Source organism: Sinocyclocheilus anshuiensis, unplaced genomic scaffold (assembly GCF_001515605.1).
Source record: "Sinocyclocheilus anshuiensis isolate Anshui unplaced genomic scaffold, SAMN03320099.WGS_v1.1 scaffold67, whole genome shotgun sequence".
Classification (NCBI taxonomy): domain Eukaryota; kingdom Metazoa; phylum Chordata; class Actinopteri; order Cypriniformes; family Cyprinidae; genus Sinocyclocheilus; species Sinocyclocheilus anshuiensis.
This window is the reverse complement of record NW_015552546.1, coordinates 2,260,875-2,277,286: the sequence shown is the minus strand read 5'-3', so window position 1 is coordinate 2,277,286 and position 16,412 is coordinate 2,260,875. Positions and strand designations below refer to the sequence as shown.

The 16,412-nt window shown below is 34.6% G+C and overlaps 1 protein-coding gene across 1 annotated transcript in view; it reads left to right on the top strand.

The window, feature by feature from the left end:
* LOC107664203 (FYVE and coiled-coil domain-containing protein 1-like) overlaps positions 1-16,412 on the top strand; it is a 35,271-nt gene extending 18,859 nt beyond the window's left edge. Inside the window, exons 10-18 of the mRNA XM_016454702.1 lie at positions 2,137-2,255; positions 2,444-2,611; positions 3,799-3,951; positions 6,573-6,796; positions 8,726-8,867; positions 12,309-12,404; positions 12,486-12,696; positions 14,051-14,160; positions 15,882-16,412. Of these exons, the coding sequence (XP_016310188.1) occupies positions 2,137-2,255; positions 2,444-2,611; positions 3,799-3,951; positions 6,573-6,796; positions 8,726-8,867; positions 12,309-12,404; positions 12,486-12,696; positions 14,051-14,160; positions 15,882-15,957 (1,299 nt within the window). The 3' untranslated portion in view covers positions 15,958-16,412. The remainder of the gene's footprint in view (positions 1-2,136; positions 2,256-2,443; positions 2,612-3,798; positions 3,952-6,572; positions 6,797-8,725; positions 8,868-12,308; positions 12,405-12,485; positions 12,697-14,050; positions 14,161-15,881) is intronic.

The window sequence follows — 16,412 nt, the reverse complement described above, 5'->3', positions numbered from 1 at the left end:
GACCAGAGATGGTCTCCATCGGGTCAACACAGAAATGGCAGAGTTGGGAATGACAATTTGCAAGCTAACGGCAGATCGGGAAGAAGCCCGGGGACAATGGGTTGCCGAAGCTGCTCGGATCCAAGAACTTCAACAGCAGGGAGTGAAGGAAACAGAGAGACTTAATGCCAGCTTGGCGGCTCTTCACCAAGAAAACTCTAGTCTACGAGAAGAGCTCCAGGAGACAGAGAAACTTTCAGAAACTGTGCTGGAGCTAAAGGAGCTGCTGGACAAAACTGAGGGTGAACGGGACGCTGCTCGAGAAGAGATCACCGCAGTGAAATTTCAGATGAGCACGGAGAGCATTACTCTCAAAAACCAGATAAAGGTAAAATGAGTTCAGAATCATCAATCACTATCACTTCAAATTTATTCTGTCAAATACTTATGCTGCGTTCATGTCATGGTAGAATTACCATAATTACAAGTTGACAACTCTACTCTGTACAAGCTCTCTGAAATAATTTGTTTCTATGGTAACATCAGTCTTAATGCAAAATGCATTAAATGTATCAGACTTTGCTGTAGATTTGCATTTTATATCTGCTTAATGTATTAATTACTAATAGTAAAATTAGAAGAAATATAAAATAGAAATATGTAACGTACATATTTCTGTCACAGCCTTTTGGTTGTTTTTACATGTCACAGCAGTTAAGTGAGAAAAATTGGTCTCAATTCAGGTTCAACAATGTGAATGCATTTTACAAGGCAGGAACTCATAATTACAGTAATTCTGACTTGATATGAATGCAGCATTTCCAGTAGACTTTAGTGATGTTTTATCTGATTTACTTTGTGATTAAAAGGAATCCAAGTACTTTTCATGTAAAATTGTGACTAATAGTGACTATTTAATTTTTTTTTAATACTTTATGCATAATTTCTAATTATTTATGCATAATTTTTTTAACCTAGAGCCTTAATGAAGAGATTGAGGACTTGAAAACTCAGTTAGAAGTGGAGTTGAAGAAGACATCTGAGCTGGAGGCCAAATTATTAGAGTTAGAGGTATGTGAATGTTGAGCCAGGTGACGATAGTCTAACAACGTCACTTTTAATACTTTCATTTCAATTATCTACATGATCATCAGATTCTTTTTGCATACCAGCATGTGAATGAATATTATTCATCTCTGTTGGCTGATAACACTGATATTAGTAGGTGATGAATGTCTGATCTCTTGCTGCTCCTTTTGTTCCCGTTCATTGGAGACCCACTGTGCGAGACAGTGGAACAGAAGACAAGAGATTGGGGTTAATTGCCAGACAGTGATGAATAATTTACTTCTCATTAGATCTATAATTAGGAGCAGTACAGACTGTTACCTGCAGATATTTGTCAATTAGAGTACAAATGCCACTGTAATTATTTTCTAAAATAATGTTCCTCCAATTGTGCAGCTTTTTGGAACAATAAAACTTATGCTGTTGTTATTTTTTCACTCTGTTATTTTTTTTTGCATTACTGTTGAGTTAAAATATTTATTTACAATTATTTCTTTTTGAAAAACGGTTTATTGGAAGTACAGTTGTACAGTGATGTATTTGATGGTAAAACCATGATGCTGAATTATACCATATTTACATGGTATCTAAAAGAACACCACAAACACGGTATTCCCTCACAAAAAGTAGTTTGGCTGTACCATGGTATAGTAGTGATTTTAGATGGTAATACTGTGGTGCCTTAAAATTGACCATGGTAGTGATATGCATGTATTTGCATGATACTTTCAAGAATACCATGATACTATCATGGTACATGTCCAAAATACCACGGTTGTACTGTTGTACAAACAACCACGATAAAACCATATAATTTTTTTGTAAGTGTTGCCATGTCCTAAAAAGATTAGTTATGGAACCTTTGTGTTAAAATGAACACATTGTTAAATGCTGTAATTTCAATATTACAGTAATGAGTTAAACAAATCAGCATTTATTATTATAGTCCTTGGATAAGCTGAAAGTCAAGATAAAATAAAACTAAATGAGACAAAATAACTGTACAGAGCATTGTCTAGATATGCAAATGTTTGATGTTTCTGTATACAGATTGCGTTCATGCATTTGGCTGTTTGTTTGTGTTTTTAGGCAGTAAATATTGAATACTCTCATCTGATTGAGGAGAAAGACTCTCACATCACTGACTGTGAGACTCAGATGCATGAGAGAGAGTGTGAGACGCAGCAACTGCAGGAAAGTGTATCAAGGTGAGTGTTCAAAAACACAATATGAGGGTTAATGCAGCACAGATAATGGATTTTGCACTAATGGATTTCCAAATGGATCTTCATGAGGATTTCTTAGAACCTGGAAGAGATTCAATTTGAGTAATTATTGGTCCGGTTATATTTGTATGCATTATTATGAACTTCTATTTTCTTTTTCTCTCCTTTAGTACCAAAGAGTCTCTTAGTGAAGTACAGAAAGAGAGGAAAGAACTAAAGCAGAAATTGGATCAGGTGTTGACAGAGGCTCAGAATCAGCAACTTCGGATGTCTGCTGAGCTGGAGGATCTGGGCCAAACCAAAGTAAATCTGGAGGAACGCCTCATCGAACTTATTAGGTCTGTATATCGCTTGCACTTCAGGTTTAGCTTCTTTTTCCTTACCTAAAAACAAGGTTATTTCATTGTTTATGATTAACTAGCGTGTTTCATGATTATAGGTTAGGTTTTAACTTTATCCAGTTTTCCTAACATGATGTCTAGTTATGTTCGTAAAGCTCTGTCACAACTAGCATGTTTTGCCGCAAAAAAAAAAAAAAAAGATTCATTTTAAATCTTGTAAATAGATTTGGTAGAAAAATGTGACTGTCATTTTGAAAATACTTTAAATACTTGTAATTAGTTTTGAAATATATATATTTTTGTTGTTCTTTTAAAGGTTAGATGTGAAAATCATGATTTTTGTGGTAGATTGTTTTTGGTTTATCATTTAGATTTTTTTCTCACTTCAAATTTTTTTAATTTTGTTTTAAAATAGTTTTCGAATGAAAATAATAGGACCATTTTTGCTGGAATTTTAATATAAATATTTTTATAATTTTTTCTTAATGATGGAAGCCCCTCAATTTCTTTAACTACTTTGGTCTTTCATGTCATCTTGTGCCGCTTGAAATAAAAAGCTCTGGTCACGCTTCAGGGAAGAAAAATTAAAAAAAGGCTAAAAACAATTTTACAGATGAAGCTACTTGAATTCTCAATGAGATGTTAAGAAAAACTAATAATGGTGGTGTGAAGTGTCTGTATATCAAAATACAAGAAGCACACATAAAAGCAGGTCAAGGGCCCGTTCTCACCTGCTGGATTGTTGTTACTCTGTCTCGGTTTAATTCAGTTCCCACCACACTCGCACACAAGCAGATGTTGGTTTGTTATTTGCTCTTTTTAAGTGTATGGCTTATTAAGTTCTCAAGGTTTGTAAGGTAATTCTCTTTAATTCTCAACCAGAGCCGGACAGCTGGGTAGAAAGCCCAATCGAACAAATATAAAGGTGCTGCTGCCACAGAAGTGTCTAAGATACTCAGGAACTTACATAAGCATTTATTTTTTTGATGAAATATGCAGTTCAGTATGAATAAAATGATTCACATAATCAAACAGCGGCAGATGTTATAAAACTTTACCCTTGACATGAAATGGAAATGAAGCATGAAAGGTGCTTTAAGACATTGAGGACCCAAGAGACAAAAGAGAAGCAAAGAGATTCGGAGTCTTTATTTCTCACCTCCTCCTTTCTCTCTGTCTTTCAGGGATAAGGATGCTCTGTGTCAGAAATCGGATGCTCTGGAGTTCGAGCAGAAGCTGAGAGCGGAGGAGCAGTGGTGGCTGGTAGATGAAGAGGCCACACATTGTCTGGGCTGCCAGGGCCAGTTCATGTGGTGGCTGCGGCGCCATCACTGCAGGTGGGCAATCTCACGAACACCCACTCTGATCTAAAGTTAGAAGTGAAGTGAAATGCAAAAGACTGCAGAAAATACATTCAAGTTAAGGAAAGTAGAAGTATTATACACATTTGTTGAAGAAAGGCTCTGAAAGACTTGGCAATCATGCCATGTTAGAATATCACACAATGCTAATGTTTTTTGTTGAAAAAATGGTAATATTTCTAGTAATATTTGTAATATTTTGTTAAATAATGCAAATATATTTATGCATTTTTAAGTGAGATTTGAGTGTCTTTGATTCATAATGTTTTTTGTTGAAAAAATGGTAATATTTCTTTAAATTAAAGTAATATTTTGTTAAATAATGCAAATATATTTATGCATTTTTAAGTGAGATTTGAGTGTCCAAAAGCTTTTTGATTCATCTGTATGTGCAGGTTTAGCATTGGAGGTTTAAATTAAATGATTGTCTTTTTTTTCTGGGCAAACATAACACATTTTTGGCTGTTTGCTTTGCTACCTGTTCTGCATAATGACTTTAGTCAATCTGGCTGAAACAATGCAGACAAAACATGCAAATAAATACCATCACTGAGAGAAATCCATTCTTAAGCCCTATTCGCACGGGATACCTGGTGCCTGGTGACCTCCAGTCATTTGTAATAATTGCGGAGGTTGTCTGTGATCTTAATCCCGTGGCCATGTCTGATGTCTGTAATTTGTAAAGTAAAAATTCCCCCGCAAATGGCGAAGAATGGAGCTGCGTTGGAGTGTTTGATAGTATTTTGGGTGCTGTCATCATATCGCTACACCATACAATTTGCAGAAAGAGAAAGCTGAAAAGGTTTTGAGGTTAATGTGTTACAAATAAATCAAGCATAAAGCTTGAGATATTATTTTAAGTTGGTGAAATGTAAATGACACAGCTCACGAAAATATATTCATTTCTTTTTTTTTAAATCCATCTGGACCATAGAACGGGACTCTCAAAGCCTTGACATCCGGGTATCCGGGAGACAAGTCAGTAAATTCGAGTAAAATCACAGGCTTCGCTTATCCCGTGTGAATGCACCACACGAAATTCAGATGTGGGGGGGTAATTTCAAAATCACACAAGGTCTCCAGATAATACTAATCCCATGCGAATAGGGCTTTAGTCAATCCTCACCTCAGGTCTTTTAGACACATCCTGAGGTTTTATTGCAATTCTTTGAGTTCATTAAAAGACTAGTTCACCCAGAAATGGAAATTTCCTGAAAATGTACTTACCCTCAGGATGTAGATTCTGATGATATGAAGATATGGATGAGTTTGTTTCTTCATATATAAAATCAGATTTGGAGAAATTTAGCACTACATCGCTTGCTCACCAATGGATTCTCTGCAGTGAATGGGTGCCGTCAGAATGAGAGTTCAAAGAGCTGATAAAAACATCACAATAATCCACAAGTAGTCCACACAACAGAAGCGATGATTTAATGTTAAAACGCTTTAATGATGGTTTTCTTTCTTACAAACACGCACCTTTTCGCTTCACAAGCCATTAATTGATGGACTGGAGTCGTGTGGATTACTTTTGGATTATTGTGATGTTTTATTAGCTGTTTGGACTCTCATTCTGACGGCACCCATTCACTGCAGAGGATCCTTTGGTGAGTGAGCAAGTGATGGAATGCAAAATTTTTGTAAGTCTGTTCTGATGAAGAAACAAAATGTACCATCTTTGATGGTACATTTTCAGCAAATTTTCATTTTGTACAAACGGTTTAATTAAATAGCGTGCTATTTTCAGTACTTATGATTATATTACCTTTTTACAATATGTACAAATTTAATATAATTCATATTTTAAGACCTGATAAATGATTTGCCAACAATTTTCTGCTACAGAACTATTTACACTGAGTCTGAATTTTTCATCAACCTCAGCAAAATATGTTTGGACGCCAGAATTGACTCAAAAAAAAGAAAAAAGAAAAAATAGTGATGCATTGTTTGGTCTAAAAATATGTTTTTTGTGCCAAATATTTGGAGTTATGTTATTCTGTGTTCCTGGCAGGCTGTGTGGCCGTATCTTCTGTTACTACTGCAGCAATAATTATGTGATGACAAAAAACTCAAAGAAGGAGCGCTGCTGTCGAGAGTGCTACACACAGCACAACGCTTGTGATGTTTTATTAGCTGTTTGGCCTCTCATTCTGACGGCACCCATTCACTGCAGAGGATCCTTTGGTGAGTGAGCAAGTGATGGAATGCAAAATTTTTGTAAGTCTGTTCTGATGAAGAAACAAAATGTACCATCTTTGATGGTACATTTTCAGCAAATTTTCATTTTGTACAAACGGTTTAATTAAATAGCGTGCTATTTTCAGTACTTATGATTATATTACCTTTTTACAATATGTACAAATTTAATATAATTCATATTTTAAGACCTGATAAATGATTTGCCAACAATTTTCTGCTACAGAACTATTTACACTGAGTCTGAATTTTTCATCAACCTCAGCAAAATATGTTTGGACGCCAGAATTGACTCAAAAAAAAGAAAAAAGAAAAAATAGTGATGCATTGTTTGGTCTAAAAATATGTTTTTTGTGCCAAATATTTGGAGTTATGTTATTCTGTGTTCCTGGCAGGCTGTGTGGCCGTATCTTCTGTTACTACTGCAGCAATAATTATGTGATGACAAAAAACTCAAAGAAGGAGCGCTGCTGTCGAGAGTGCTACACACAGCACAACGCTGTGGTGGAAAGATTTACAAAGGCTGAACTCAACAGCTTGTCAGAGAATCAACCACCGCCTCATGCAAACGCTGCCGGTCAACCACCACCACCTTATATACCCACACCAAGAGTTACAGGTACAGATACATCCGAAAACAGACCCTAAAAATACTTACATATTTAATACTTAATAGGTGATTGCACATGAATGCCACCATAACAATTTTAATTATATTACAACTGTGAATGTTAACTGTGTAGTTTAGTTTGTGTGCAGTTTGTTGATGAAGAGTAGCCAGAAAACACTACTCATTTAGCTGATTCATGAGAGCAGACTTGTGCAGTCAACTTGCATTTCTCATGATAGATAAAACTTAAATTACACACCAAATGTGCATCCTTTGCTCCTCATTGTGTTGCATTAGTGCTAAAAAGCTTTCTGCCTCCTGACAGTAAAAAAAAGAGAAATTTGAAAATGTCAATTTTATTTTTTATCATATCATAGTTTCTGTCTTGTAAGTAGGAACTTCCCTGGAGGTCTTGAATGTAAAATTACTTGAGTTGTTATTCTTTAAGTTTTAAATTCAGGAAACTTTTCCCATTTAAGAGCACCTCAAAACTCCCTTAGCAAGCATAAATGTTACTTTTCTTTCCTGTAAACTCTCTACATAAGTGCTGATAACAAAGGTGCTGTCAACGTCGAGTGGGTTTTTCATTCTGAGCATGTGAATACAGCAGCACGTATGATTGAGAGAACCTTCAAGTGCTTAAATATATTGTTCTGCCTGGCATTCACCTTTTGTGTCTGAAGATTGTCTTTATGAATGATTTGAATGGGCAAGAAGTCCATTCTTGAATGCTAAAAGACCAGGATTTTGCTACAGAGAGCTTTGTTTTTAACATGTGTCATTGTTATTGACAGGAAAATGTCACGAATTTGTCTTGACTGTAACAAGCAGTCCTGTCATTGATGTATTGGGCAGCGAATATTGCTTGTTAATAAATGTTTCTGTATGTCTTTTTCAAGGGGGCGCTTGATGGTTCAAAAAGCCAGATTCAGTAAAAATCCTGACATTTGAAAGGAGTATAACAGAAAAGTTACATACCATGTGACAGCGCCATCTATGTATCATTAGTAATTCAAACCTGAATAATGATACTTAGAAAGACCCAGTGCTATTTTAGTATTATTTATATACTGTTATAGTATTATTATTTTAAATTAGCTTTTATTTTTTACAATTTTCAGTTTTCCTTTTAATTTTAAAGTTGTAGCATTTTTCTTTTGTGCATTTTCTGATTTTATTCGTTTTTTAAAGGGGTCATATGATGCGATTTAAAGTTTTCCTTTCTCTTTGGAGTGTTACAAGCTGATTGTGCATAGATAAGATCCCTGAAGTTTACCAGCTTCATCACTGTGTCTGTCACGCGACTCTGTTCCCCTTTCGGGCTTGAACTGATGGTAAAACTAATGACATTATTTACATTTATTTTGAAAGATGAAGTAATGAAGACGATTATGGTAAGGGGCGTTACATTTCCGACGAGTGCTTGCGGTGTTTGGCCAATCACAATGCACTGGGTCAGCTGGCCAATCAGAGCAGACTGCGCTTGTCGGAAGGAGGGACTTTGTAGAAAACGAAGCGTTTGAGAGAGGCGGGGCATAGAGGACCTACAATAATGTACAGTATTTGAAAAATAATGTGTTTTTTGAACATTAAAGCATGTCAACATATTCTGTTACACCAAATACACAAAATAATGATCTTTAAAAAAGCATCATATGACCCCTTTAAAGAAGTTTTAGTTGTAGTACAGTAATTGTAGTATTTCAACTTATTTTATTTCAGTTAGTTGGTTAGGCTTTTTAAGTTTTTCGTCTAATAATTATATTTCAGCTATATTTTAAATAAATGAAATACATTTTTAATAGTTTTAGTTAAAAAAGCAACACAACAACATTTTCAGGTCCCTTGCTTAATGCTAATTTCCGTTTTACTCACTTTTTACATTTCTCATGGGTTGATGTCACACTGAGGCTGATAATGTCCTGTTCTGACTTGCAGTTATAGATCCTGGTGAGAAACCGGATGATGGAGCATTTGACATCATAACGGATGAGGAGGTGAACGAGATCTATGACAGCGACTCTCGCACCACCACTGGGTCACAGGAGGAAGAAGGAGATGGAGGGCAAACTGGAGACCTGTAAGGACACACACACACATACTTGCATTTGTGGTTTACGGGAAGTCTCCATAGGTGTAATGGTTTTTATATTGTACAAACTGTATTTTTTATAGTCCTACACCAACCCTACACCTAAACCTACCCCTTACAGAAAATTACTGGCAATTTTTGAATTTCATTAAACACTGTTTTGTATGTTTTTTGAAGCCTTTTGTTTTACCGGGACACAGGAGGTGTCCTCATAAACCATGTTTACATTCTAGTACCCATGTCATTATACACATTTGTGTCCTCATAAACCATATATACCAGCACACACACACACACACACACACACACACACACACAAACAAATAATCCTAGACACCACCAACTGTAAATACACTAGTGTTAAGAAATTTGGGTTCAGTAAGATTTAAAAAAAAAAAAAGAATACTTTTACTCAGCAAGGATGCATTAAATTGATCAAAAGTGACAGTAAAGACATTTATAATGTTACAAGAGATTTCTGTTTAAAAATATGCTGTTCTTTTGAACTTTCTACTCATCAAAGAATCCTGAAAAGGAAAAAAAGAACAACTGATTTCAACATTGATCGTAAGAAATATTTCTTGAGCTGCAAGTCAGCATATTAGCATGATTCCTGAAGGATCATGTGACACAAGACAGGAGTAATGATGCTGAAAATTCCATTTTTAAAAAGAAAAAAAGAAAACATTTAGGTCCCACTTTATATTAAGTGTCCCTAATACCTGTAACACTTTCTTTTCCAAAAAGTGCTGTTAGTCCTGTTACACATTTGTACTTTCATTACCAAAAAGTGTTGTTACCAATGTCCTGTTACACATTTGTATTTACATATACCATTCAGTGGGTTGTTACATATGTGTACTTACACAAACATTACTGCTGTAGCTACTATGTACCAATGTGTACTTACACTGTGGTTACATACTATGTACACATCTAGTTACTATGTAAGTACACAGGTATTAGGGCCACTTAATATAAAGTGGGACCAAAATTTAAAATGTATTATTATTTTTTGTTCAAATAAATATAGACTTTGTGAGCAAGCATAAAAGACTTCAAAACCATTTTCAAAAATCTTACAGGCACCAAACTTTTAAACGGTACTGTACGTGGTGAACTAATCTAGCTTGAACTTTAAACCTGGCTTTCAGATATGCTTCTGCCATTTGAATAAATGTAAAAGTAAACAAAAATACATTTATGTCACATATATAGTCTGTGTAAAAGCTCAGTTTTATAGTACATGCTGCTTAAGATGTGTATTTTTTGCAAATAAAGATGCTTTTTGCACTTATTTTGCAATAAGGCTAGATGTAGCTTTTTTTTGCAAGACATTTTCCATTCTTTTAACTTTAAAAGAATCATTAAGGGAATAAATAAGGAACCGCATTTATTAAATGAAATCCGATAAAGAATTGTTTGTTTCTGTATGAATCGTGCACAAATATGCACACACAAAAAGAAATGACCAGAGACAATAGATTCGCTAAAACGTTCCCATGTTCACAATCACTCTCAGAATGGTCCAATTTGTAGCAGTGTTATCAAGATTCCCCAGGCTGCATCACCGGGCCTCTGTTTAGAAAATTGTGCTGTGATGCTTTCTCAAATAAGTGTTACAGACAGACAGGAAGTCCTGCCGGGAGATTGATTGCGGGGGAAGATGACTGTCAATTTATGCATTTCATGCCATCTTGCGTACATTTCCTAACATTTGTCACTCTGAGATGAGCACCTGCCTGGCATATAATTCTAAAGCAACCTCAAAAGATCGTTTTCCTGTGTGTGAGCGAGGTTTCTGTAATTAGACACACTCCCTGGGAAAGGAGAGTGTTTTGATGGAAAGATTTTTATTTTTGATTTATTTTTTGTTTTTAGTCATTTAGGTTTTTTAGTGTTTTTCCCTTATTATTTGCGTCAAACACATCATAATATGTGAGCGTTAATTACTTATTTTTTGCCGCTGTGCCTTTAAGAGCTTGATGCATACACCATTTTTGCATTTGAAATAAAAATGCTTCTTGCTCGCAGGTTTGCTGTTGGGCCCAATTGAGATTTTGGTTGCTCTATCCTTCAATAACAGCTGCTTTACTTTACTTTTCCATAACAATCAAAACTGAAATGCGCCACACAAACTATAAATAATATTAAGCAGCACAACTGTTTTCAACATTGATAATAATAAGAAATGTTTGGATCAGCATGAATTTGCATACTAGAATGATTTCTGCAGGATCATGTGACACTAGCTATGTTTCCATTCACCTATTTTTATGGACGTTTTGGGATATTGCGTAAAAAAAATGTTGGATGGAAACACCAAGATGCGCATAAATTCGATTTATGCATAAATTTGCATAAAAACGTGTGCTCAACTAAGTCGGATAAATTTCTCATCTGGTAAGAAAACATGCGCATAAACTACGATGGAAACACTTTTACCGAATCAATTCCTTAATGCGCATCAAAAAAGACATGTGACTTTGCAATGGGACAGCATAAAACTGGATCAACCTATGGAACGATCTCATTGCACAACATCTGAAATGCTAGTTTTGTCATTCTAAAATGCTTGAGCAAAATCTTGTTAAAGTGCTTCATTATAATTAACTTCCAGAACTGCGTTCCCAAACAGCAGGCTCTGAAAATAAGATAACATGACCGTCTGCATGCTCTGAAGCTCATCATTTATTGTATACCAAAATTATACTGTGCCATCTCCTGCAGCAAATTAAATTTTTTATTAAAATGTAATTTAATTAATTTGAATTTAATTTAATTCAAATTAAATTAAAGTTTAATTCGTAACTTTGGATGGAAACATAGCTACTGAAGACTGGAGTAATGATGCTGAAAATTCAGCTTGGCATCACAGGAATAAATAACATTTTAACATACTGTATATTCAAATAGAAAACAGTTATTTTAAATTGTAATAATATTCTACAATAATATTATACTGTTTTTACTATTTTTGATCAAATAAATGCAGCCTTATGAGCAAAAAAGACTTTGGTAACCCACATTTTTGAACAGCAGTGTAAATGTGGGAATTCATGAGTTTAAAAAAAGTATTCATCTGCATTATATAATAAATAATACAGCTGCACGAATTCAGAAGGACTCATTTTTACAGCTTAGTTTTTGTATTGGGAAATTTTGAGATCTAAAAGATACAGAATGTTTTAATAGTTCAATGAACTTTAAAAAAACAACAACAAGTACAGTTACATTTTTGTGTTTTTTTTAGACAGTTTAGACATAAGAGCAGATTTTTCTTTATGACATCAAGCAACCACATAGCAACCCGTTAACAAGCATTCAAACCCCATCATAGCAACATCCAGGCAACCATTCCGAACAATCTAGCTTTAAAAAAAATGTTTCTTTCTATTTATGGTTGGTTGTGATTATTGTGTTTTACAGTAGCATATCGAGTGACGTGACCCCTGATGAACAGGAAGAGATGGTCCCTGCAGTACAGGATGCAGAAATCACCCTCCTTAAGTCAGGAGAACTCACGTTAGTATGCCAACAGAAAACCACATGCACACTCATCTGGCTATTATTATTAATGATGATTGGGTGCATGTCTTTCTGTAGTGCCTCTGTGCCTCTGGATATAGATGAGATTCCTCATTTTGGCGATGGTTCCCGTGAGCTGTTTGTCAAGTCCAGTTGCTATAGCGCCATTCCCATCACTGTGGGCGACTGCGGACCCATCATCAGCTGGGTTTTCTCTTCCGAGCCCAAGAGAATCTCCTTCACTGTGGTGTACAGAGAGACACTTGACACACCTGTTGAGCAGGCCAAGGTAACAAACACAGGCATACATGCCCCTCAACACCTGTTTGGTATGCAGAGGTTGCCACGGGCAATGTGCACTCATGCTCATTCACATATGCACACGTGCATAAGTTGACCATAAAGCTGTAAAATATGGCCTTGTTATTGTGCTGCTCGAATAGTTCATGAAAAACCTAGTTATAGGTGTCTCTTTGTGTTTTAAAACCTGATTTCTCAGATCACAGCTTTAAATATTGCCCCACTTTTAGTGCTGGAGAGTAACAAATAAATTAGAAGAAACATTCTAATATTATAATTGTCATTATTTACTTTTGACTTTCTTCTGTGGAAAACGAGGTCTTTTTTCAATTATATGGAGAAAATCTGAAGAACTTTTTCCAAACAATAGAATGGAAAACAAGGCTTTCAAGCTTCAAAAAGGAAGCAAAGGAACATAAAACCTCTTGCTTTTTAATAGCGAAATAATATTTAGTTAAATACTGTTGTTTTTAAAGAATTGATTGACAATTCTGTGTTTATTATTCATTCGTTCAATTTAGGACTATTTTATGTGTGCACTTTAGATGCATTCACCTAAACTGAAATTCTTATTGTTTTTCTGTAAGTTAAATTCTCATAAATATTAAATTATGAAATCTGCCAGAAAAAAATTGACTAAATAATGCCTGCTTTAATGTAATTAGCTACTTTGCATTTGTTAACTTGTAGTCATTGTTATTTTAGTATTATTTATAAACTGTTTAGTATTAATTAATATTTTGAATTAGCTTTTATCTATATATTTCAGCTTGCATTTAAATTTTAGTTTAAGTTTTGGTCATTTTATGTTATTTTGTAATTTATTAGTTTTGTTTATTAATTAAAAAATTGTTATATTTAATTTATATTTCAGTTTTATTTTAGTTTTAGTATTTTAACTTTTTTTTTAGTTGTAGTGTTTGAACTTATTTAAGATGAAGATTTTTAAGTTTTCATTGAATACTTAGATTATTTCACACTTAGATTACTTAGATTATTTCAGCTTTATCTCAGTTAATGAAAACTATTTTTAATAGGTAATATAGTTTCCCCAACATTGACTGCTTTGTTATTTACAGTAAACTAGACTGTGTATGATAACTGTATGTTGAATAATAATCAGTTAGGATAATGCAAACTGCTGCAGGCTGCATGTCTTCACAAACATCACAGACATTGCATCAGCTTGCATTATTACATCTCTTCAGTGTGGCAGCTTCTCAAATGCATCCTTCTTTTTATCTTCTGGAAGCCGTTCTCACTCCATGAAATGACGAGCATAAATCCTAGCAGCCCTTTTACTTCATAGAGTGCTAAATCTATTTTATGTCCCTGTGGTTCAGGTTCTGATTCCTCTCACACGCTGTAACTCACACAAAGAAACCATACAGGGCCAACTGAAAGTCCGCAATCCTGGAGTCTATACACTCATCTTTGATAACTCGTTTTCCAGGTACAGTAACACACAGCTGACATTTACACACTCCAGGGAACCTTTCAGAGCTTTTGTGCTTCTCAGAAAATATCTACCCTTTTGACTGATAGTATTTTGCTGATATTTACTACAGTTTCAGCTGCAGTGCATTTTACAGGGTTTCTGCAGGTCTTAAAAAAGTATTAATTCACCCATCCACAAATTAGAGCCTTAAGAAGACAGAAAGTCTTAAATTCATAAAGTCATGGCATTATATGTTACATGCACTGCAAAAAATTCTTCTCAAGTTCTTCCTCTGTTTTTGTCTTGTTCCAAACATTTTTAAATCAAGATTTATTTATTTGAGATATATTTGATATATATTTGTCTTGTTTTCTGAGATACTGATCAAAATTAAGTGCGATTATGCTCAAAACAAGAACAAATAGGGAATAAAAACTTGTTTTCTCTTTGAATTAAGTTGATTTTTCTGATCCCACTGGAAAATGTTTGTTCATGTTTTAATCATAAACTCAAAAAAAAAAAAAAACTGCCTTTACATTCACATTTAGAGAACATACTGACCCCTTGAATTTATTCCTTAAAGTGCCCCTATTATGGATTTTTGAAAACTACCTTTCATGCAGTGTGTAACAGCTCTAAGTGAATGAAAACATCCTGGCAAGTTTTAAATCTGAAAGTGCACCGTGTATAAAGTTATTGTCTCTCAAAAGAAAGAGTCGACTCTGAATCATTGAAACGAGTCGTTTTTAAAACGAATCCCAAGCCGTTTCATGTTGACGTCAACATGAAACATTAGCATATTGCCCGCCCACTTGCTGGTCTTTTCGCGTTGGTCTGAATGAAAATGCAATTCATTCTTTGCCACTAGGTGCCGCTTTTGGAGCGGTAAAAATAGCTGTTTCCCCGGTAACGCTGTAAACAAAGCAGCACTGCACTCACAAACGCTGCTGTATCAGGAATTACAGGCAAGATTAAATGAAAATGAGACCAATCCGACCAATCACCGCAGATTAGCGTGACGCAAAGGAGGGGTTTGGAAAAATAAATCGTTAAATGAATCGTTTGGGAGTCGTTGAGCAAATAGGTAAAAATAAATGCATATAAATCTTCGTTTGTGTTCTACTGAAGAAACAAAGTCACCTACATCTTGGATGCCCTGGGGGTAAGCAGATAAACATCAAATTTTCATTTTTGGGTGAACTATCCCTTTAAATGTTATTTGCTTGGTCTTAAAAGGGTCTTCAATTCACCTGCATAAATCCTGCAGATATTTTGATTTTACTTTTCTGCAAAGCCTGTTCCAAAAATGAGTTGAGAGAAATAGACTGGTTTAATTTAATACTGAGAAGTATAATTTAAATAAATAAATTGATTTGACATTTTACATGATATAACATTTTTATGTATATCATTATCCTAGCAGCATCAAACAATATCAGTACTATTTATTGAGTTGCTGCTTATGCACTAAAATTATAATGACCGTTTTATTTAGTACATTGAAAAAAAATGGTGTAGAAACAATATTCACAGTTACAAAGAAACGGTAAGCAAGACATTGAACACGTGAAATTTTGAAGTAGAAAAACGGAAATAGTCTTTTCTTTCTAAACATACTGCACTAATCATTGTTTTATTTATAACTTCGAAAAATCATATTTTTTTTACAGTGTAGTTATTAATAGGAAAGATGGAATGCAACAATCACTGCTTCTCCTGTGTTTTCTTTTCCATAGATTTCTCTCCAAGAAGGTCAACTACCACCTGACCATTGAGAAGCCCATCATCTATGATGGAAGTGACTTCCCTTAAATGTGGCTTTGTGGTGTGTAGAGTCCTCGTGGGAAATTGATGTGTTTTATTTTTATCCTTATTCATCTCAGACCTGTTCCTGTGTGCCAAGGGTTTCTGTTTTAGAATTTGATGGGTTAGTATAGTATTAGATGTTTTATTGCTGATAGCATTAAGGTTATCTGTGGTGAACTGAGTTAAGTGTTATGAAGGGCTTTCTACAACACTTTCAACAGTACTTATTGGAAGAGGATTATTTGCTTTTGATGAATCTTTTTTGTGTGTTTTATTTTCCTTGTGGATTCAGTATTTTAAAATGATTTTACAAACACTACAGATGAATTTAAAGCACCAGTGATACAGGACAGTTGAAGCTCACATGGGTTAATATGCAAAGAAAGTGAGACAATCGCAAATTAAGCTTTAAAAAATAATTTACCCAAAATTGAAAAACAAAATGCTGAAAATATACTCAC